Here is a 22367-nt window from a genome sequence, read left to right on the forward strand (position 1 = left end):
CCTGTGGACAGTGGACACTTGGCAGAGAGATTTATTTACCAAACCAATAAAACAGGCTTCATGCAATATCCTGGGATTTGCTGCAGGTGTCCCTTCCAGTTACTGGCTCAGCTGGCCTATGGAAGTTGATACAACTACAGTTTGGGATGGTAAAGTACAGTTTCAGGATACTGCACCATTAGATATTTCATATTTACCTTCATTTCTGGACCCTCCCACTGTAAAATGTCCTTTAATTGGTACTTAAAATCTAAGGTTTTTTTCTTTTTTAAACAGGCTGTCCTGGGGAAAGACTGATGTCTAGACTCAGAGCATGTTTTTGAGAGAATTACTTACATATAAAACTGAAAGGGCTCCGCTGTATCGTTTAGTCTTAACTCCAAGCAGATACTTTAACTGGGAGGTAAAGACATGAACCGCTGCAGCAGTTGTGAACCCTCGTACTAAGGGCTCCGTTAGGTAGATGGCTACAAATCCAAACCGAAGGAGACCTAAACACAGCTAGCGAAGAACAAAAAAAATCAAGTTACATGACTCATCAGTGCATTCATTCCATTGTAACTTGAAAGTTGGCATGATGCAGGACACAAAGGAGATGAGATTCCTGTCCATCTCTCATAGAGCAAACCAGAACCAGTTCAGGGAAATTTGGGCACTGCCTTAAACCCAATTTCTCTTTGCAAAGCTCAAAGATCACTAGGCAACTATCTTCCTAGCCAGCAGCAGAGTGCCCCAGCCAAAGGCAAGATGCCAGGAGAAATGACCCTGTTTCCAGGGTATTGCACCAACATTCAGGGGTGAAGTTTACTAGAAACAACTTGTACCTCTCACTGTGCAAAGCAGTGTACAAACATTAATATTTTATTACTGGGGAAACCTGCCGCAATGCTGGAACCCCTATATAACTAGAAGTCTGGCAGCTTCTTCTAAACTTGCCTCCTCTGGCAAAGAACACCTTACCTGTATGATCCCTGAAAGCAAGGCAAGAGTCACAGCCACCTGCACCCTCAGGTTATCTCTAATTTCAGTGCTGTTGGTGGAATTAGACTCCAGAATATCAAATCTTTCATCAGGAACTTCTCTTACTGCAACTGCACCAACCATCATACTGATCACTGCAAATGTGCCTGGAATGAGAGAGAGAAAAATAGGCTCCCATTCTGAAACAAAACTCCTCCTTGATTTTAGTAGGGTTTCTTATATAGGAGATTACCTCGGATTTGTACAGTGTGTGGAGTTAACCGCATGAACTATTTTAGAGTTTCAAACAGCAAAGGACAATAGTATGTATATTGAATAACCCCTCCTGTGACAGGCAAATAGTTATCATTCTTTCCTCCAGTCACTCTCTGCATCTGTGAATTGGTCCTAAGCAACACAGCTAGTTGTCAAGACAGCTGAACACATGGCTCAGGAGTTGTTCCAAGTGCTTGCTGCTAAACCCAATCCTTTAAAACATGCTGCTTCTATTCTTCCCTAAGCAGATTGAATAAATTAACAGTAAAAACATTTTGCTAGCATTCGAGAACATGAAAAAACAACAACTTAAGAATTTCAATTTGATTGAAGACAAAAGACACCAAATTCTCAACTTATTTTAAATCAAATTACCAAGAACTTCAATTGCAGAAGAAGAGATATACCTATTGATATATGTCGGGAGGTCCCAAAAAATGTATACAGAAAAACAGGATAAAATGAAGAATACAATCCAAATACTGGGGGAACAGCTGCCAGTAAAGCATAGGCTAGACCTAAAAAACACAATGAGAGATATGTTAGGGAACAACAGAACAGGTCCACTTCAGACAAAAACTACTTCAACCTCCAATTGCACACTGACTGTTAAAATAAAGGTAACACACATATAAAATGTCAAAATTGTCATGTGCATAGAACATTCTACAAAGATACATTGTACGTTTAAATTTTCTCTCATGGAAGAAGCAATAAGTTTTTAATACATGCTTTGTGATGCCTTCATTCATCACCCACCTGACAGGTTTCACAGAAGATCAAAATTTTCCTGTTTACCTGTCACTCCTCACATATGATTTCTTTTGTTCACCCAATTTAATGTACATAAAAGGCACTATTAATTTACATTCATGCAACCCTGTTGGAATCAGTGGAACTGCACTATAGTGCAAACCAGCACAACAGTTAGCCTAAATATAACAAATGTAGGCAAGTGTTGACTTTGGTCAATAAAACCCAGCATTGCTTATAACTTGGAGGAACTCCCCTATCTCTGTATTTCTGCTACTGCTGCAGTTAAGGACAACTAGGAAAGTCTGAGCAACTAGTCTGGGGAAATCTACCATTATAGCAGCCTTATTTAGAGGAGTTGCCCTGGTTCTTGCAATGATGGACACACTGGCCTGGATTATTACTCCAGCAACTTGAACCTCTGAGCAGGTCTGAAAGACATGTCAGAAAGATACTGGTGATCACCTAAAGACAGACAGCATGGCCTATTCCATCAGTGGAGCTGCACCAGTATTAGCTTGACAGTGAATTTGGACCCTTTCCTCCCCCCAAACACAGTGTGGCCAGGGTATGGCCCCTGTTTTAGAGACATTACTATATTTCGAGTAAGAGGCCAGGATTTTTTGGAGGCGATATCTTTTACTGGACCACCAGCCTGGTTGGAATAAAGTGAGATAAGTGGGGAAGCTGCCAACACGAAGGGCAGCAGCTAAGACGGCAGCTGCTCCCTCCACCGCTGACCGCTGCCTTTCGTATGGTCCTGCCCCTCTCCATCAATAAGCAGCAAGAGGCAGGATTGCCAGGGCCCCTTGGCCAATCAGCGGGGGGGCGGCTGGCGGCAGCGGCTCTGCCACAATAAGTCTGTGAAAATGGTCAGGAAAAAGACTGCAGTCAGCCTGTGAAATTGCCCCTCTGATGCCTCAATTTGGTACGTTTCTATTCATGGGTAGGGAGCTACCTAAATCACACCAGAAGTGCGCTGCGCAGAGACTCTTTTAATCTTCCTCATTTTGCCATGTACACCCCCTCCCCCGACAATTGATGGAGGAACCCCAGTGGCCCTGATGCTTGCTACTGATTGGCCAGGAGGCAAAAACCATGGTTTTAAATATGGCATGGTTTTTGCCTCCCACTGCTGATTGGCCAAGGGGCCCCAGCTGCTGATCAGGCAGAAGGCAAAAAACACAGCACATTTAAAACTGCAGTTTTTGCCTCCTGGCTAATCAGAAGCAAGTGGCGAGCAGAGAGCTGCTGGGGCCCCTCCATAATCAGTGGCAAGGGGGGCCCACAGTGAAAAGAGGAAGATTAAAGGAGCTGCTGTGCAGTGAACTTCTGGCACAATTTAGGTAGATCCCCACCCATGAATAGGGACCTAACAAATCGAGGTGGTAAATGGGTGATTGCACAGGCCAATCACAGTTCTGGTCTTTTTTGCAGACTTTAAATAGATCCCTACTCACGGGTGTAAATCAACAACTACAGCTCTGTAGTGTAGGAGAGGAGTAGTTACTATTATGAAAAATAAGGTATGAACCAGTCTCTGATGCTTGACTTTGCTGAAGCTGCTCCAAGTAAGACAGGCTTGACTACTTTGCAACAGCACTACCTATAAACTCCAGGTGCCAGTTCCTTCTGAGACTAGAGTGGAGAAGACTGGACTTGCTACAACTCTTAGAGTGAAGAGATGGGGAGGAAGTAATAATTAATTACTTCTTTCAGAAAGGAATTTACATGTTTCTAACTTATGCAGGCAAATAGCTTTGTTAACTTGAACAGGGTAACAAATAGCCTTCAGGGCTCTCCAGTTCCTAAGGTTAGTGACTAGAAAGGAGGATTTTTAAAGAGAATGTGCTGTTCACCATTGGCTATCACGATGGAAAGCAGCCTTTTCAAGGACAGCTCTTTCAAAACCAATAAACTGATTGGTTTTCAGGATGCTGTAGTAAATCATTCATTAATGACCTCCATGTACACATGTGCAAAGTGTAGTCCATTATCATGCTGCATGAACTCACAGTTGGGCAGGAGGTCATTCCCTTAAGACAGTGGCTCCCAACCTCAGGTTGAGACCCAAATCAGGGTCGCAGGGGGCTGCCCCTCACTCTGTTCCTCCCACCTGTGGGGCTCTCGCTGCCACTGCCCTGCATGATCCCGGCCTGGCTCAGGCTCTGCTGGTGCCACCAGGCATGAGTGTGTCAGGGGCAGGGGCTGCGACATGGATTTAGGGTTGTAGCACAAACAGGCTGGGAGCCACTGCCTTAAGATGACACATGTGACAAACAAACAGGACAATCAAAATGGACTGTGTTCTACTCACCTTGAGGAAGCTGCATAACCCCAGTGCTTATACCTGAGATAATGTCTCCTAATAGATACGCCTTCACCGGATACCGGGGAAGCCATAGTAAAATTGGTAAGAAGCTGTACAGATGAGACTTGGCTTTTTTGGAGGTACAACTAAAAATATCAAACAAGAAAACAGACCATCACAACAATGCCTGGACTGAACTTAGCTAAGAAACCAAACAACATGTTATTATGCCTATGAGTGCACTATATTATACTTTCTACTTGCACATTTTTATGGAATTGGGAAGCCACCACAGGACTTCAAAAGGGTGTGAAGCTGGTCATCACATGACAGAACAAAGCAGTTGTACAACCCTTTCTCCTAGGATGGGTTCTACAACACCACTGCCTAGCTCTCATACAGACCCAAAGACTCTACATATTATACAAGAGGCAAGTATTTTTGCTGGCAATATCTTTCCTTTAACCAACTACACGGCCGAGATAAATTTAGACAAGCCTTCCTCAGGTCCCTGGGAACGAAGCAGACACAGCACAGCTAAATAGCAAGTGGAAGGAAAGCTTAGGTAAAACTCCACATGAAAATAAAAACAGGATAAAAGAGAAATTATCAGGTAGCCAACAGACAAGAGGGATGCAGTAGAAACCTGATCAGTAGAAGAACAAGATCATTCAAGAGAGTCATTATCATGTGTGCAGATACTAAAAAGTATCAGGTAGATTATCATAGATCTTGAGGAGACTGTTTATGTTAAGTCCCCGGTTCTTAGTGTCCAATAGGGTAATGAATTTGTGTTCCCAGGCTTGTCTTTTGAAGGTGTTTTCTAAATTTCTCTTGAGCAGAACTGTGAGGTCAGACAGGGAGCGGTTTTTCTATGAAAAATGTTCCCCTACCTGTGGTCCAGTGTCTGCGTCTTATCTTTTTTCTGGGATCATTCATTCTGGAGCATGGTTTTTGTCTGGTTTCACTCGCATACTTTCTATGAGGGCATTTGGTACACTACATTATGACATGCACTATATGTGAGGTAGATGTGACTGTGATTCTTATTACTGTAGGACTAATTCCAGGAGTACTAAGCTCATACCTCCATCACTGGAGTCAGAAATATTGATCCCCTGGGTTACATAACAGGGACATTTACCTTTGGCAACCCTGACCTATGTTTAGTGATTTGAGCCAGGGGAGTCTGTCTAGCACTCCTGTGTGGGATCCTCTTATTTGTGTCAGAAGAAAATGTAATCTTTGGTAAAAAGACAGGAATTGAAGATGTATGGATTCCTGACTAGAATTGGAAATGACAGAAAACTGGAGAAGGTGGTCATAGTGCTTCTAAATTCTCCTAGAAACAAATGTCACTAAAGGACAATCCATGTTGGTGAAATGCTCCACTTCTCTTTGTGTGGCAGGGAATGGAGAGGCATGTAATATTCTGGAGGAGCATGAAAGAGACTGAACTAATAGACAAAGTGTCAGGAAGACTTTAATCTACACACTTGGGAAATTTGCTTCAAGGTGAGATAACTGGTATTTCCTTTATAGACCTGCCCAGTAAGATCAGGCTATAACAATTTCAATATTTAAGGGATGGACCAACTAAGGACCAAACTATTTGTGGTATCATAAATTAAAGTAGGTTATTGCAAAAAATGGGCTCAGCTCTGGAAACAATAGCTAATAACTAAAGAGCTAATGAAGTACCTCTTCATTTTCTCTTCTTGGTGCCTACATTAGCTTTCCAGCTACACATCTCTGCCTTTCTGTCTATACAGACCAGCCTTAGGATCTGTCTAAAGTGACCACTGTGAAGCTGTGTAGAGACAGATACCTGAGCTACCAGTAAACCAGCTACCTCAGATACCAGAACCAGTCTAGCCCAGTGGTGCTCAGCCTTTTCACTCTGCAGGCCAGGTGGGTAGTGCTAAGTCCAGATCTGGCTGGTGGGCTCCTGGCACACAGGACCAGCATGGCAGAGCCCACTCTGGCCCTGGAGGGGTCCACAGCCTGACCCCAATCTGTCTGCTGGCTGGGGGCAGTGAGGAGTGGCCCAATTCTGATCCAAACTCGGGGGTGGAGGAGGGCAGGGTGAAGAAACCCCAATCCAGACTTGCAGGTTGGAGGGGCAGAGTGGCTCTGATGTGAACATGTTGGGGTGGGGACAGGAGTGGGGGAATGGGGGAGGACACTAGGGAGCAGCTTGGACAGGGGGGGTGTGGGAGTGGGGGAGAGGAGGAAAAGGGTAGAAGCCTGGGCCTATCTGGACATGTAGGGGCAGGGCGGGCATGGGATGGAGTAGCTTCTATCTGGACATGTGGTAGGGGCAGGGAGCAGCCTGGGCCCACCCTGATCCTGTTGCGCAGCAATGGTCTGGGAAGGACTGGACCCTGCTACGTGGAGCTTCTGCTGCTCCCAGCTGCCAATTTTTCCACCCCATGAGGATCCCTGTAGGCCAGATGTCATGGTGGATTTGGCCCATGGTCTGGAGGTTGAGCATCCTTGGTCAATGCAAAGTAGCACACAGCTCCACATGGGCTGATTTTTCCCTACTGCAAAGAAACTGCATGACCAATCTCTTGCTAGATCACTGGTTTAGACTACTACAATTTTTTTTTACTTCTTCCACTGCCCCTTTTCTAAAGGGGTCAGGGTTTCCAACATGGGTCAGTGTTGCCAAAGGTAAATGTCCCTGTTATGTAACTCAAGGGATCAATACTGCTGACTCCAGTGTGGTGGATGGGAGAGTTCAAACACTCATACATCTGGTCAGATGAAAGAAATACATTTAGCTAAATTTTTCTTTTGAAAAATGCTGACAGTTTTTGTAGTGGCTAGAATAATATGGATAACTAGGATAACAGGTCAGATCTCTATGCTGTTACATATACACATTAATTTAGAAGATACATTGAAAATGTAAGGGTGCAATAGCTTTAACTAGAGGCTGGCAACTCATGGCTTGCAGACTGCATCCAGCCCATGGCATCATTTTATCTGTCCTGCAAAGCCAGGGGCTTTTCTGTGTTGTTTTGGTGGAGGGAGCCTTGCCCACCCACATGGTGTGGAAAAGTGGCAGTGATGCCACTGTGTTGGGGTGGAAGTGGTGACTGCAGCTGCATGACTGTAGTGCAGCAGCAGTACAGGCTGGGTTGGACCTGTGCTTGACCTAAGCTTTGTTAAAATGTCCCCCTGCTACAAAATGCTCCAGAACACTGCTCTAACAAACTGAGTGAGTAAAAATAAAGACAGCTTAGAAAATTAGACCATGCCAGATATTCCTCATATCATGTTCTTGCTGAACGGGCAGGGCACGACTATTGCCTTTGGTTTGCTTCGAGTTTTGGGGGAGAGAATCATCAGGCAGTGCATTAAACATGTAAGAATTAGTGAGCCTTTAGCAGATATAAAATAAAGATAAACACAAAACCACTTACCGACATGAATGTGCTATCCTCTGTGACAGAGGCTGAGATGGCTTTTCTTTCTGGTGCAGCTGTTCTTGCAACAACTCTTGGTTATAAATTGGTCTCTCCACAGAATACATCTGGGTTTGCACAAGGCATTCTTCATGTTCTTGAGCACACTCCATGGTTTGCGTCAATGATCAGGAACAGAAGAACAGCTTTAAATCTCCACCAAGAAGCCCAAACCTAACACAGACAAAAGCAGAGTTTTATCATTCAATGCTATTTTTATTCTTTGAACATCTGGTTTGGGGCATCTTTCAAAAATGCTTCAGAAAAGTGTTTTTCAGACATGTGTGTGTGTGTGTGTGTGTGTGTGTGTGTGTGTGTGTGTGTGTGTGTGAAAGAGAGAGAGAGAGAGAGAGAGAGAGATACGTAGGACATACTTTTCTGGATTAAAATTGGCAGCATACTTCTAAATTTCATGGCACCCCAGCTGAAAATCACTGAGATCGAATGAAACGCAGCAAAAGGAAGGAGGGGAGCCTCGAAAACCAGTGGTCTAGCTAGTGCCGCTTAAGGGTGGCAGGGACAGGACCCTCACCCTGCTGTGCCGTGCTGTCTCCACTGTCTGCCTCCTCCCAGCCCCTAGTCTGTACCTCAGGGGGCAAAGGCAACCCCTGCTGCTGAGGCGGCTCCTGCAGGGTCTCACACGCTGGTGACCACCTCTGTGGTCTATCCTGCTGGCCCTGGGAGAGTAGGAAGAGTGGAGAGGATGAGCTGGGCAGCAAAGTGCAGCTCCCTCTGTGCATCTGTCTGCCAGCTTGCTCACAGCAGAGTGTGCGGCTGGGATCCTGGAGCGGAGGGGTGGGGAATGGGGCGGCACAGCCTGACGGTGGGGAAGGGAACAGCAGCAGCAGTCCCCGCAGGAGCCAGTGGAGTAGCTGGGGCAGGTGCATGGTGAGGGTGCACAGGGGAGGAGAGCATTTACCTCCTCACATAGGGGCTGGGTCTAACAGGATCTGGTTGCACACTTCTGTTGCACTCCTGGCACAAGTGTGCTGCAGCACACCTTTTGGGAATCACTGCACTAAGGCTTTCAGTTTGACTACAGAGATGAATGCGCTACGAATACACTGAGAGCTTGTGCAACAGGAATAAAATAATAATTGAAAAACTCTCATACTTAAGATCTTTCTTACACGGAAGTGAATATTTTTATGGTTTTCTTTTAGGGAAAAGAAACTTCTGCGTCAAGCTTCAGGGCTGTGGAAACATATCAACGGAAACTCAAATCTAAGTCAGAGGGATACATTTAGTTTTTGATCTTTTCTTCCCCTTTCCACTCTCTTTGTGAAGGGGATTGCAACATTTTAGGGGTGAGGTTTTATTTCCGAGTTACTTCCTATTACCTTTTCTGTCCTCTTACTTCAACTGTCATGTTGCTTGCACAGGGGGCGGAAACCCAAATAGAAATACAGCCTTTTTTAAAATTCAGAAACACATTTCTCTTTTCTCCTGGTAGTTAGTCACTTCCCAGGTATATTCATCTGTTACTCCATTCTGCTGTGAATTTACACTTTATTTCTGCTGGTCTCACATGCTCTCTCCCTCAGAGGAGGATCTCAATGCATACGCCAGACTGTTCATATCCCAGCCTGGCATACATTTAAGTCAATGGGAACTGGAATCTACAGGGAATTTTATATTAAAAATTATCCTACTCTCATCTGCAAAAAACTTTCAGATTTGCTGCTCCACACTTCTCCACAACTTCAGGGCATCCCATGCTCTTGTTCTCTAGAGGCTGTTTGTAGAAATATGAGAGAGAAAAATGTCGCACTCCGAGCTAGAAGCACTCCAAATTCTGAGTGGTAAGAAAGGATCATTAAATTATTAAGTAAATAGATGCTGGCTAATGTTAAGTCAGACAACTGAAAGGTAACAGAGGGATAAGGTTAAGCCTGACAAATGCAAACTTTTCCATATTGGATTTTAAAATAAACAGAAGCAATTTGCTTAACCTTGGTAACCTTGATGTTGAAGAGATAGGGCTGCAGTGATCGTCATGCACCATGACACACACTGCAACATTTTATGGTCACATCCTCTCCTCTGGCCACGGGGGAAGGAAACGGCGGATTTTAAGGTCCTTGGAAGTCCTAAAACCAGGGGGGAAACACAATTCTTGGTGTAAGACCCAAAGGGGCCATTCAGGTGATGAGAAATCAGCTGGATACATCTCTCCTGTTTCCACCCTTGGTCAGACTATGCTCCCTCCCTACATCAAAAGGTTAGAATGGGCAGGCATGTAGGAGATGCTATGGCAGGCTTATGCAAGCCCAAGTCTTTAAGTTTTAATGAGAACTACTGTCTCTTTCCTTGAGTATTTTACATCTTTCAAAAAATGTATTTTGACTTTGCAAATATTCTCAACATCCACAGTCCCGCTGGCTTCAATGGGACTGACATGTACACAACCGTACGCAGGCCTTTTGGGATTGAGGCTCATGGTTGTTGGTAGAATAAACAAAGCTGGCAGAGACAGGTACCTGATTTCAGACACCCTTCCAGGGGAAGGAGAAAAATCCTTTTACGGGTACAACACCCCTCCTCTCCCACCAATTCCACAGCTAAGTCGCTTGATACAAACATAAAATAACAAAGTTAAATATCAGTCATTTAGAAGCCACCCTCTTTACATTTCACACAAACACACACCAATCAAAGCAAGAGCATAACATAAGTGGATAGAAAAAACCCAAACACGATACAAATGAAAAGTCCACCCAAAGGTCGATGGCCCAATGGGTTAGCGTGGTTAAGGCACTCCAAATTCTGTTGCCAAAGGCACACAAGGAAGTGACGTGGCTAGAATACCACCAAGAAACTTTTGAGTCCTCAGACCCACTCACCAAGCTATTTACCGCTGAGTGAAGAGGGATGCCCTTTGGCACAAGTCCTACACCAGGCTCAAACTCACACCTCTGCAGTGGTAGCAAGACCCCTTAACCACTCTGCCACTGTACCCCATACAGCAAGAGAGGAAGCTGGAAAGATCACTATGCATTCACAGTCCAGGAGGATCCTGACACACCTCATTATTGATGGCTGGCAAGTTTTGAAAGAAGCCATGTAAGTAACTTTACTGACACCAGCAGTATAAATAAATCACAAATAAGCACATGCTGCTTCAGTTGTAATTTAAGAGTTGGGAAAATAATGATCAAGGAAAACTATTTATGCTTCTTTATTTACAATTCAAGTCTTTCTTAGAGCTGTTACGCCTACATTAGTTCAGCCCTGAAGCCTATTTATAATCCAGGAAGCTGGTTTCAGAAACTGCTAGAGACACTTAAAATAGACCTCTGCCCCCATGCTCATCAGCATATTTTACGAGGCAATAACACCACTCTACGTTTATGAAGTTGTGCTCATTCATGCTGAAGAGTCGGACCCAAGGGACATATTACAGCCACTTCCCATTTCAAAGAAGTAGGAGCATGTGTGCTACACAGTGCAGATCAAATTCAACCCTTAGGAGATAAGCACTTTTACAATAAGGGTTGTGACCAAAACTGGAAAGGTCCAGCCAAAAATGGATACAGTATACAACTTACAGCGTGAACCACTGGAATCAATGGAAAGGAACCCATTCATCGACTTCAGTGAATTTTAGAACAAGCTCTTAGGCTCTGATTCAGTAAGGCACTTAAGCACATGCTTGTCTTTAAGCATGAGAGTAACCTCAAGGGCCACATCTACACAAGCAGAGATGTTTGTTTCCTCAGGGACAAGTACCAGTGGTATGCCTCATAGTGTTACTACCTGCTCCTGGGGAACACCTGTGCCATGCACACTCTAGTGTGCGGCAGGTAACCCCAGGTGGAACAAGGGAGGTTGAGGCCAGCACTGTGCTGGTTCCAGCAGCCTTACCTGGGAACCTGGGGGGCTTAGGGAGCTGCAGCCATGGTGCTCTGAGTCTGGCTCTAGAAAGCCAGGGTCCGGTTTTGGGCAGCATGCACTGTTGCCATGTGCACTTTCCCACTTTTTTTTGGCGTGGATTTTTTTACCCTGAGATCTCCTGGGGTCAAGAAACCCCACCCTGCTGCAAAGTAGCAGCATGGGGAACGTCTGCATGTGTGGTGTGTGGCACCGCAGACAGGTCTGTGGTGCCACATACTGCACATCCATGCTCATCTGGACATGGCCACGAAGTTAATAAGGCTAATTACACATTTACTCTGTTAAAGCTATGATTAAGTGTAACATCCTGTGCCTAGTGAAACAATGATGGAGTAAATCTAATTTCTACCATTTCTAACTCCCATGATTTTATCACTTGTATTTAACCTATAAGAAGACACTGTTGCCTCTGATAATTTTTCCCTTGCAAAGTGGCAGACAGAATGTAAATGATGGAGAACTCTGTTGTGACAAGACACACATGTGCAAAACACCTCCTATGGTTTAGTGACAGCTTATTATATAGTTGTCATACAGAGGGAAAAAGAGATACCAAAAACCTGTCCAACTTCAGCCCTTACTCTCAGCACTGCTGAGGCCTGGGAGAAAGGAGCACCTTATTGCACATATTCCAATGACCCATGGTTCACAGGGATGCAAACCAGGGGTTTCCAGAAAGCAGGGGCCAGCCTTGTGCCAGAGGTCACTGCATGACCAGGACATTTTTTTGGATGGGAGATCAATTCTGGGTATCTGCAGGTTAGATATGAAACATTGCGCACAGAAGACCTTTACACTTCACAGCAAAGATTAAATTAATAAGCAATAAGAGTAACTAACAGCAGTGTTTCTTATCAGACAGATAAAGATTGAGACACGGTAACTGAGAGGCTTCACATAAGGGACTTAAGAGCTGGTGGTTCTTTATCTTACTGATAAAGGCTACTTGTGGGTGTCCTTATTGCTATTATCTACCTGAAGGTGTTAACAAATTATATTATTACCACCAGGCAGAGGTGTTGTAAGTGTCCTGTGTTTCCAGTCTCAAACAGCAAAGCAAGAAGCTTGAAACAAACTGCTGCCTTTTCTAAATAGCACAATAAATCCTAGTTTGGCTGAATTCAGTGAGAAAATTCTCACTGATTTCACTAGACCAGGATTTGATCTCACATGAGAATTCAGAGAGCACAGATGAGCACCAGCTTGTCCTTCAGATCCAAAACATGGAACAAAACAAAAAGAAGACACTACAGGCAAAAGGATGATGTGGCATGAATTTCAGATCTTTAACAGATATAGAATTATCACCTCTGAATATAGCATTTTTATTCCTGTACATTGCACGTTTGTTCACTAATCCAGTGGCACCGCTGTATGGGCTGCTGTGAAACCTTGAGGAATATGTGTGCACTAATATATAAACCCTTTTTCATTTTGTGAAATAACCTTCAGTGTGGCTTAGAAACTCCATTTTGTCTGAGAAGCTGAAATAGGCCCATCAGCACTGAATGGTGGTGATGGGACATGGGAGCAAGTACTGGCAAGACTATTAACTTTTATGGACTACATGTCTTGGGGGGGAGGGCAGGTGTTGAACACACAATGCAATCCCACCCCCCTCCCAGGGAAGAAAGGAAGAGGCAGGGATGACTTTAAACATGAAAAGAGACACTAGTGCAGCATGCTACACTGAACAGGCGTGCTTCTATGCTGGACAAACCCAAGTTAAACATAACTTTAAGTTTTTGATGCATGGTCTCCCTCTTGCAGTTTAAAAGGTAGAGGCCACAGCTCTCAGGCTATGGGCTAGAGAAAATGGTTCAGATAAAACGTGCCCCTGATATCACACCTTAGCGCAAAGTTAGTGAGAGAAAAGGGCCATAAATCCACAGTTGTTAAGGAAATGAAGACTCAGCATAAGAGTCTTTTAAAGAAGAAGCCTTCTCTTTCTTGCAAGTTCCACTAAGCCCCGTATTTTCTCTTATTTCCCTCCCCTCTCAGGATTCTCCATTGTCCTTCACCTTCTGTCATTGCCACACTTGGACAATAGCTGTAAAATGCTACTAAACTGCACTGGGAACAGTTTATATCCTTACAGCAGTGCAAAGCAAAGTTAAACAATCACACTGCAGCCCAGAGACACAAGTCCCTTTTGTTCCTCTGGGTTCCCTCCTTGGTCCCCTCCTTAGGGCCTTTTCATTTCAACTCAGGGTTAGACTCTTCTGCCTCAGTGCTTTCACTTGCTCTCAGTTGGGAGAGCTCTCAGATTTATTTCTGAATTAGCCCATCTCATCTAAGCCCTGCAGCCAACCACAACTCAGCAACGCAGAAACTGCACTGCATAGTCTACATCCATCATCCCCCATCACTGCAGATGCTGGTCTCCTCCTTCCTGACACCTACGCGGTGTCACAACCAACTCTTTTCTCCACATCCACATTTGTTCTGCCTTGGTTTCATACACAGCCTCTATGAAAGCCCTCCTCTACACCTCAGTGTCTCCTGTTTCTGTTGTCACAATTGCCCCTATTGTACTCTGCTCCCCACACTATACTATTAGAATCTCCTTCCCCATGCACGCTTACTCCGCTCCTGTACTACCCTCTCTGAAACTCTTCTGGGGTTTCTTACTGCTGTCAGGTAGTTCAACTTCTTGTCCTTGCTGTTAAGGCCAATAGCCTGACTATCACCCACTTCTTCCTCTTCCCCTTCCCTCTGTTCTGCCCATGACCTGCACAGGCTGTTTCCTTTTCATACTCCCTCCTTTGCACTTCCTTCCCTTTCCAGCAGCAATCCTACAGCCTGCCCTCAATTCACCTTACTTAAGATCACACTCCTTCCTCTTTGGCAGACTTGGCTAAATCCACCAATGAATCACAAGTTTAGAACCATGCAAAGCTTTACAAGCTTGAACCTGCCTGAGCCAAATCCCAAAGTCCTTGCTTGGGCCTTGATCAGTAATGAATCCGGCACCAGATGTACTGCAGGGTAAACCAAAGAGATCCTACTCATTGCACAATTAGGGCTGTCTTCAGCTCAGCCCCTACTCAGGTAAAACTCTCATTAGAGGAAGCCCTGTAAGGATCTCAGGATTTGGCTCTGTGTGTTTTCTGAGTTGCATCTTACTCTACATGAAGTCCACTAAATTCAACGGCATTGTCTGAAGTTTCAGATATTATTCATTCTGAATAAGGGGACCACAACCTTGAGAGGTACCTTCACACTCAGATGCACAGAAACACAGACAGCTGTCCATTTGTGCTCACCCTCACAGACTACAACTGTATGATGAAAGTATACAAGAAAATATACCTTCCAGCGATTCCAAGAGAGATCTGTGGAAGTACAATATTACTTTCTCTTCATATTTTTTAACTTTGATCTATTGGAAGAAACTTGATAACGCATATGTAAATGCTATCTGGGTGGAACTTTCCACTCACCGTACTTTGGTACTTATAAAGCTCTCTATCATGTTATTGATTACTGATATTTCACGCTTCATTTTCCAAGTCAGGGATTAAAATATTTAGCCTCTAAAGATCCGCTCCACGGCAATGAATACATTAATCCCTTAATGCACTGTTTTGGTATCAATAGCAGCTCTACTTGTTTTCAGGAAGAGACTGTATTAAAAATCCCTAGAACCCCTTTTTGGAACATGTGGATCTTTTGATTAAACAGCTCACTAAGTCAATATCCGACCACTGTGAAAGGCACCGACCTCTTGCCTCTATCCATGTTCAGATAAGAGATGGCTCTTGTTTTCCCCATAAACAGTCTGATCACAGACGGAGAGTTTATTGCTTATTCACCATTCCCAGGCTTGGTGTCTGGCCCTGAACCTGCTACCCTTACTCCATTACTGCATTACCACTAAACACAATGACAGCTTTTCTTGATGGGATCACATGATATATGGGTAAAACAACATACTGGGGGGAAAAAACCATTAAGAAAACAGCACGACTTAGGGCCGTTACATCATATTGAAATGAGTCAGGCAGAACTTATTTTTCTAAACCCAGGTGATACAGTAGGGACCAAGAAACTACTAGCTAGATTCATTCCCCCCTCCACCGAGACAAAAAAATCTTAGTTTCAGCACATCACCAGATCAATCCCAGGGCTGCTGATGGGATCACTCTTCTCTTATAGAACTTCTTGTCACTGACTAGGAGGGAGAGAACATAAATCTAAGACCTACACACAAGCCAACCAATTTGGCAGTCAATGAGATTGATAGCCCATCGCACCAATACTTTGTAGGGGCTGGAGTTCAGAAATGTGAAGCGGCTGTCAGAACTGCCAGCCCCTAGCAACTTTTTTAATGCATTTTCTTTTGCAAATTGGGTGGGGGGAAAGATGGAAAATTAAACAGGCACCATCAGGATGTATGAGTTTTCATTTCAAAGAGGCTCTGACATTATTAATTATTATCCAGGAGAGAGATCTAGGAACATTTTTGCCCACTGTGTACATTATCAACCCCCCCCCCCGGCAATATCCAACAACATTTTCCCATCTAGATTTCCCAAGATCCTGTTTTATTCTCGCGCCCAGGAAAATATTAAAAAAAACCCCTATCAATGCAGCAAGTGAACATGGAAAGGCTTTCAGTGGCTGGTGGGATCTCACCAGAGCTGCTCCAGCAAAGTTAATTCCCATTACTCTGTCAGGACAGATGCAGCAGAATAGGAAGTGTAGGCAGTCCCAACCCTGGGGATCTCAGAGAAATTGTCACTTTTGCACTCACTGATGAAAGCTTTGTTCACAGGGGTGATTTGGAGAAGTGGTGGTGATATTTATTTTAATACCAGTATTTATTCAAAGTAACTATCCTCCCCTCTACCAGTTTCAAGAGATCTATTTAACTCTCCTCCCAGGTAACAATGTGCAGTTACATTTTTTAAAACAAAATAAAAGAAGCAGACAGCTCTCAGCAGTTCTTATTTTCTGCTTTTTATTTTAACATAGATTTTATGAGCACAAACATTTTTGTACACCGTGCCTTGGACTAGACCTGGATTGCCCTAATAACGTGAACAGTGAATGGGATTTGAGTTCTGCCCTCCTTCATGCATTTGGTATTTATTTAAGATTATGCTATCTAAATGATAGCGTCTTCCTGTCCCCTATTTACTTAAGGGTGTTGCCTTCTGTTTCTTCAGCTGCGAGAATCAGCCAATGGAAATGAGCTACCTCAGCAACGAACCGTCAAGGTTATATTCAAAAGACAAAGCAAATGATGCTTTGCATTAATTTTCCTAGATACACTGAAGATTCTCAGTTCACAGAATGAAAACAAACTATCACTCCACAGATAAATGTTTTTTATATCAGCTTCCTCACTTTACTTTCAGATTTCTGTCCAGGGCTCAGTGTTTCTCCACCTACAGCTAATGACATCATCACCACGGGCAACAGCCTAAGAGCTGACACTTCTTGCCAAGTTTACATGTCATCTATTGCAATATAAACACAGTGGGCATATCTAAACAAGACATTTACTGCAGATCTGACTAATTAGCTACAACGTAATTAGTAAAATGTCACTGTCTACACGTGCGTTGCTATTAGGACAAAATAAGCTAATTAACTCCGCCATAGGCAGTACTGCCATACACAAGTACTACCCTGCGGTGGAGTTATTTAGTCCTCTGCAATGCGTGTATAGATGCTAACAGGGCTAGCCAGGGCACAAGGCTCTGCCAGGTAGCCCCGCACTGAAGCACCCTTGTGCTCTACCCCAGCCAGTCCCTCTACAGCATGCTGAGCCAGGCTGGAGCAGCCATGGGCTGGCAGGCTGACCCTTGGGGTCCCCCATCAGACAGGGGTGCTCCGCTCCTGCTCAACGTGTTGCAGTCCTGGGCACACGTGCAAATGCCATGTCTGGGAACAATAAAGTCCAGCGTGAATGTCACCAAAGTTTATTCAGCTGCACTAACTGCATGTGTGGATGAGCTCAGTGAGCCAGATATTGCTCTAAATTACACCAAAAGTAACTCTCTAATTTTGTCTGAGCTTGCAGAAATAGGACCACACTCCACCAACAGTGCAACTACATTAATGGAAGTGGTACTTTAGGCAAGACACAGGAGTTGCTTTGGATTTATCCCAATTATTGGCTAAACTGAAAACCAGAAAGTCCAGTCATAAGACAGGGCAAGAAAGGTGGCTAAAATAGCTTTCCAATTTCCTGTCCATTCAGGTCTCATTCTGAAAGTAGTCTTTAAAATGTAATATCAGATGGAGGGATTTTCAGAAGCACCAAGTCCTTTATTTCACCAAGAAATAATAACATAATTTCAAGCAGCACTTCAAGTGAGGGAAGAAACATCTAAACTACTTAGGTTTCAGGACAACCAGTAGTGCTCACTGTGACAGAAAAGTCACTCATTAACTGGGAGCCCATCAGCCAACACAACAGCCATGCCAGATGATGGATGGCATATCCATCCATGTGCTTAATAACCACATTCCTAAAGGCATTAATCACATGGTGCCATGCTCTGACATTGGATCAGAGTGAAAAGGACAAAGATGCATTCTACAAAGTGAGAGGGGCAGACATCAAAACACAACTTAATCTTTGTGATGGGTGAATTTAATGCCAGAGTTGGATACAACAAGGAATGGAAAGAGCAGTGAGGAAGTATGGGCAGGGAATTGCCAATCAAAATGCTAAGAGACCTGTTGAACTGTGGTTGACGTCCAACTTACATCTTGAAGGCACCATATTCCTTCACGAGAAATTCCACCAAGAACCATAGATTTCTCCAGACAGCAAATGAAAAATCAGCACACCTTGATCAACTTAGAATCATAGAAAAATAGGTCTAGAAGGGACATCAGGAGGTCATCTAGTCCAGCCCCTGGCTCAAAGCAGAACTATCCTTGTCTAAACCATCTAGTCTGTTCTTAACTACATCCAAGGATGGAGAAACCAATTTCTCTAGGTCAGGGGTGCTCACACTGTGCTCCAACACACAGCCCAGATCTAGGCTATAGCACTGTCATCTGGCCGATGGGGCTTTCCATGAGCCCAGAAATTTGGGAGTGGAGAAGTGGTAGCACCACTCCCCTACTGCCAAACCTTCTGATCCTTGGAGAGCCCTTGGCCCTGCTCACTGGATCTAGCACCTGATTTCAATGTGCAGGACTGGGTGCTGGGCCCCAAGACCTAATCCCAACAGGAAAGGGGCAGTATGGGGTGGTGCTGGCCTCCCCCAGGACCCAAAACCCAGTGCACAGGTTGCAGGATGGGCCGGTGCCAGTCCCTAGTGACTGATCTGGCCTGCAGACAGCCTCACATCATTCATCTGGCCTGTGGGCCCAAAAGGTTGAGCACCACTGCTCTAAGTAATCTGTTCCAATGTCTAACCCTCCTCATAGCAAGGAAGCTCTCCTTAATATCCAACACTTCTGCAATTTAAGACCATGGCTTCTTGTCCTGTACACTGAGGCCATAGAAAATAGTCTAGTACCATCTTCTTCATGTATTTGAAGAGTTATCAAATCTCCTCTTAGTCTTCTCTTCTCCAGTAAATAATTCCATTTTTTCTATCTTCTAACCCTACCCCATTTTTCAAAGTCATGCTTCCCAGACCTCTAATAAGTTTTGTTGCTCTCTGGTGGACTCTTTCCAATCTGTCTACACCTTTCTTGAAGTATAGGTTTCCCTCACTTTATGCTGTACATGTATTCCTGGAAAATGGTTCAAAACTTAAATTTGCATAAAGGGAACCAATTTACAATGTAACAAATAGGGATATGTTCCAAAACCTCGACTGTACTGACCTCCAGAGCTATATCTACCACTTTTACAAGACAATTTTGGTACTCACCAACAGCAGACAGTACACAAGCACAGGGCGCTATCATAATGGGGATGGCAACTACAGAAACATGCGAAACAGACAATGAGCAAGGAGCACAGATCCACACAGGAGACTATATCTTGGTGCGTGTCACTCCTACAGTGCACTGCACAAAGCAGCTGACGGGAGGCTTCCACCACACTAATCGCATAAGAGTGAATTTCCCTCACATATAACGAATTTTTGGTATAAAAAGGGTCATCGCATAAGAGCGAAGTCGTACATACAGAACCCACATAAAGCAAGAGAAACCTGTATAGTGCCCAAAACTGAACACAGTACTTCAGAGGAGGTCTCTCCTGCTGAACAGAGTAGAAGAATTACTTTCACCGACTTGCAGGAAGCACTCCTGTTAATGCAACCTAGTATGCTACTGGGTTTTTTTTTTTGCAACCTGAGTACATATTCAGCTTGTGGTCCACTATAACCACTACATCCTTCTCTGCAGCCTAGTCAGTTGTTTTACTTCAGCCTAGTCAGTTGTTCCCCAATTTTTATTTGTGCCTTTGATTGTTTTATTCCAAGTGCAGGACTTTTTACTTGTTGTTATTGAATTTCATACCATTTTTTCAAGTTTATCTAGTTCGTCTGAATCCTAATCCTAACATCTAAAGTGTCTACAATCCCATTTAAGGGGTGTCATCTGCAAATTTGCTAACTGTTAACTCAATCTCTGCTTCCAAATTATTAGTGAAGACATTAAACAGTGCAGGATCCAAGAGAGCCCCCCTGGGAAACCTCCACTTGATAACTCTTCCCAATTAGACATTGAACTTTGGATGATTACTCTTGGAGCATAACGATCCAACCAGTTATGCATCCACCTTAAAGTCTAGATGAAAATACTGTATTTCCTTAAATTACCAATGAGAATGTCATAGAAGACAATGTAGAAAGCCTTCCTAAACTCACAGTATATCATATCCACTGCTCTTCTCCCCATCCACAAAGCTCATTGCTTTGCTGTAGAAGAAAATCAGGTTGGTCAAGCCACTTGCAATTCAGGTAATCTATCCAAGATGCGAGGGCACAACAATTAGCAGATGTCAGCACCAAACTGAGAAGATGTCACCACTTTACTTTAAACAGGAACTGGCAAAGAAAATGAACAGTGCAAATCTGGAAACAAGAAGACTACAGGGGATTCCAGCTTGGAAGCAGGGACAGATCTGAGGTCATTTTAGAGGCACAGGAAAATGAGGCACAGTCCAAAACTCAAGGAAAATTGGCAGTATTTTACTTCCAACAATCACAATTGGATGGCAACAGATGGAGCAAAAAGTGGGCAAGTCAAGAGATATTGCACCTTGCTGAAGAAAGGCAAGCACTGAAAGGAAAATTCCTGGATATTTGGAACAATAATATATTGGAAAAAAACACAGGAGGAGTACAAAGAGCAGTGAAGAGCAATGCAAGGAAGATAACTGGAGATGAGCTGAAGGCCTGCAGCTGAAGCTGAAGATGCTGCTATGGTAGGAAACCACAAAGCTGTTTACCAAGTCACTAAAAGCGTGCTTAGAAATTTCAAAACAAGAAATGGAGTAATCAAAAGCAAAGATTGAAAAAATGCATACACCTGATATAAAGCAGAAAATCAGATGGGCGAGCACTTTAAGAAGTCTACAGTAGACTCAACCCCACCTCCACACCAGATTTTGATAACATACATGAACTTAAACAAATTAGGTTTTGGCATTTAGACAGACCTGAGCACATATTCAGCTTGTGGTCCACTATAACCACTACATCCTTTTCTGTAATACTTCAGCCTAGTTAGTTGTTCTCCAGTTTTTATTTGTGCCTTTGATTGTTCCATTCTAAATGCAGGACTTTTTACGTGTCATTACTGAATTTTATTTATTGAATTGGGATGATTTAGTCGGAGATGACCCTGCTTTGAGCAGGATGGCAAAGAGACAATCATACCACAGCATAAAACCCATCACACTAATGAAAATGACAGAACTGTTCAAATGAAACACCTCCTGACAGTGGAACATGGAATCACTGTCAGAATCCCCACTGACTACAACAAACTGCAGAGTAGTCACACTATATCCTGTCACAGGAAAATGTTTTGCACTGAGATGTGACACAGGATGAAAGAGGCAGGGAATGCAAACCTTAAAGAAGAATAAATTGGACTAGGGTCCAAGAAACAGATACTCACATGAAACACCACCACAGAAAAAAAGGACAGAATGGCACATTTTCGTCATTACCAGTCTGCTGACTTTGCCAACCTACACAAGCTGACATTGTGGAACAGACCTCAGTCCTATGGATACTATCTAGTCACTAACATTATCAAGGCTCCATACTGAGATGCTCTGTAAAGATGAACAACCAGACAACACAACAGTCAATATCAGGGGTGGCCAACCTGTGGCATGGGTAGCATGTGGTAGATTGGGGAGGAGATGGGCAGCACAATGGCTGGTAGGGCAGGAAGCTAAAAGTCAGGAAGCAGAAAGCAGAGCAGCAGTGTGGTCAGTGAGCACAAAGCAGATTGGGCAGGACTCAGGGAGGGTGTGGGGCTAGTTTGTGGCACCCCACCTTGGTCCCATCTGGTCAGGTCACACTCATATGGAAAAGGGCTGTATTCTCTATCTATTGCTATTTGACCTTGCCATAGACTGGATAACAAAGAAGGTACAGGTGATACAAATGCTGACAGATCATAGGTAGATGGCAAATGCTGAGAAGACCTAGGCTTTACTATTGACATTGAGGTATTGAGCATCGCCTTTAAAAAAACTACAAATGAAGACAGACAACATGGTTAAAAAAAAAGGCAGGTTAATAAGTATGCCAGAAAAA

General features: G+C 43.8%; 1 protein-coding gene across 3 annotated transcripts in view; it reads right to left on the reverse strand.

Moving 5' to 3' along the window:
• SLC26A5 (solute carrier family 26 member 5) overlaps positions 1-22367 on the reverse strand; it is a 42865-nt gene that overhangs the window by 18938 nt on the left and 1560 nt on the right. The window contains exons 1-6 of one of the 3 annotated variants that reach the window (XM_019487482.2): positions 9726-10114; positions 7732-7947; positions 4307-4446; positions 1644-1754; positions 961-1127; positions 337-501 (exon numbers count right to left, since the gene is read on the reverse strand). In XM_019487482.2, the coding sequence (XP_019343027.1) occupies positions 337-501; positions 961-1127; positions 1644-1754; positions 4307-4446; positions 7732-7886 (738 nt within the window). In that variant the 5' untranslated portion in view covers positions 7887-7947; positions 9726-10114. Of the gene's footprint in view, positions 1-336; positions 502-960; positions 1128-1643; positions 1755-4306; positions 4447-7731; positions 7948-8360; positions 8651-9725; positions 10115-22367 lie in introns of those variants that run through there. The other 2 variants (XM_006261258.4, XM_059725847.1) reach the window with 2 other exon arrangements.

This window comes from Alligator mississippiensis, chromosome 4 (genome assembly GCF_030867095.1).
Source record: "Alligator mississippiensis isolate rAllMis1 chromosome 4, rAllMis1, whole genome shotgun sequence".
NCBI classification, from domain to species: Eukaryota; Metazoa; Chordata; order Crocodylia; family Alligatoridae; genus Alligator; species Alligator mississippiensis.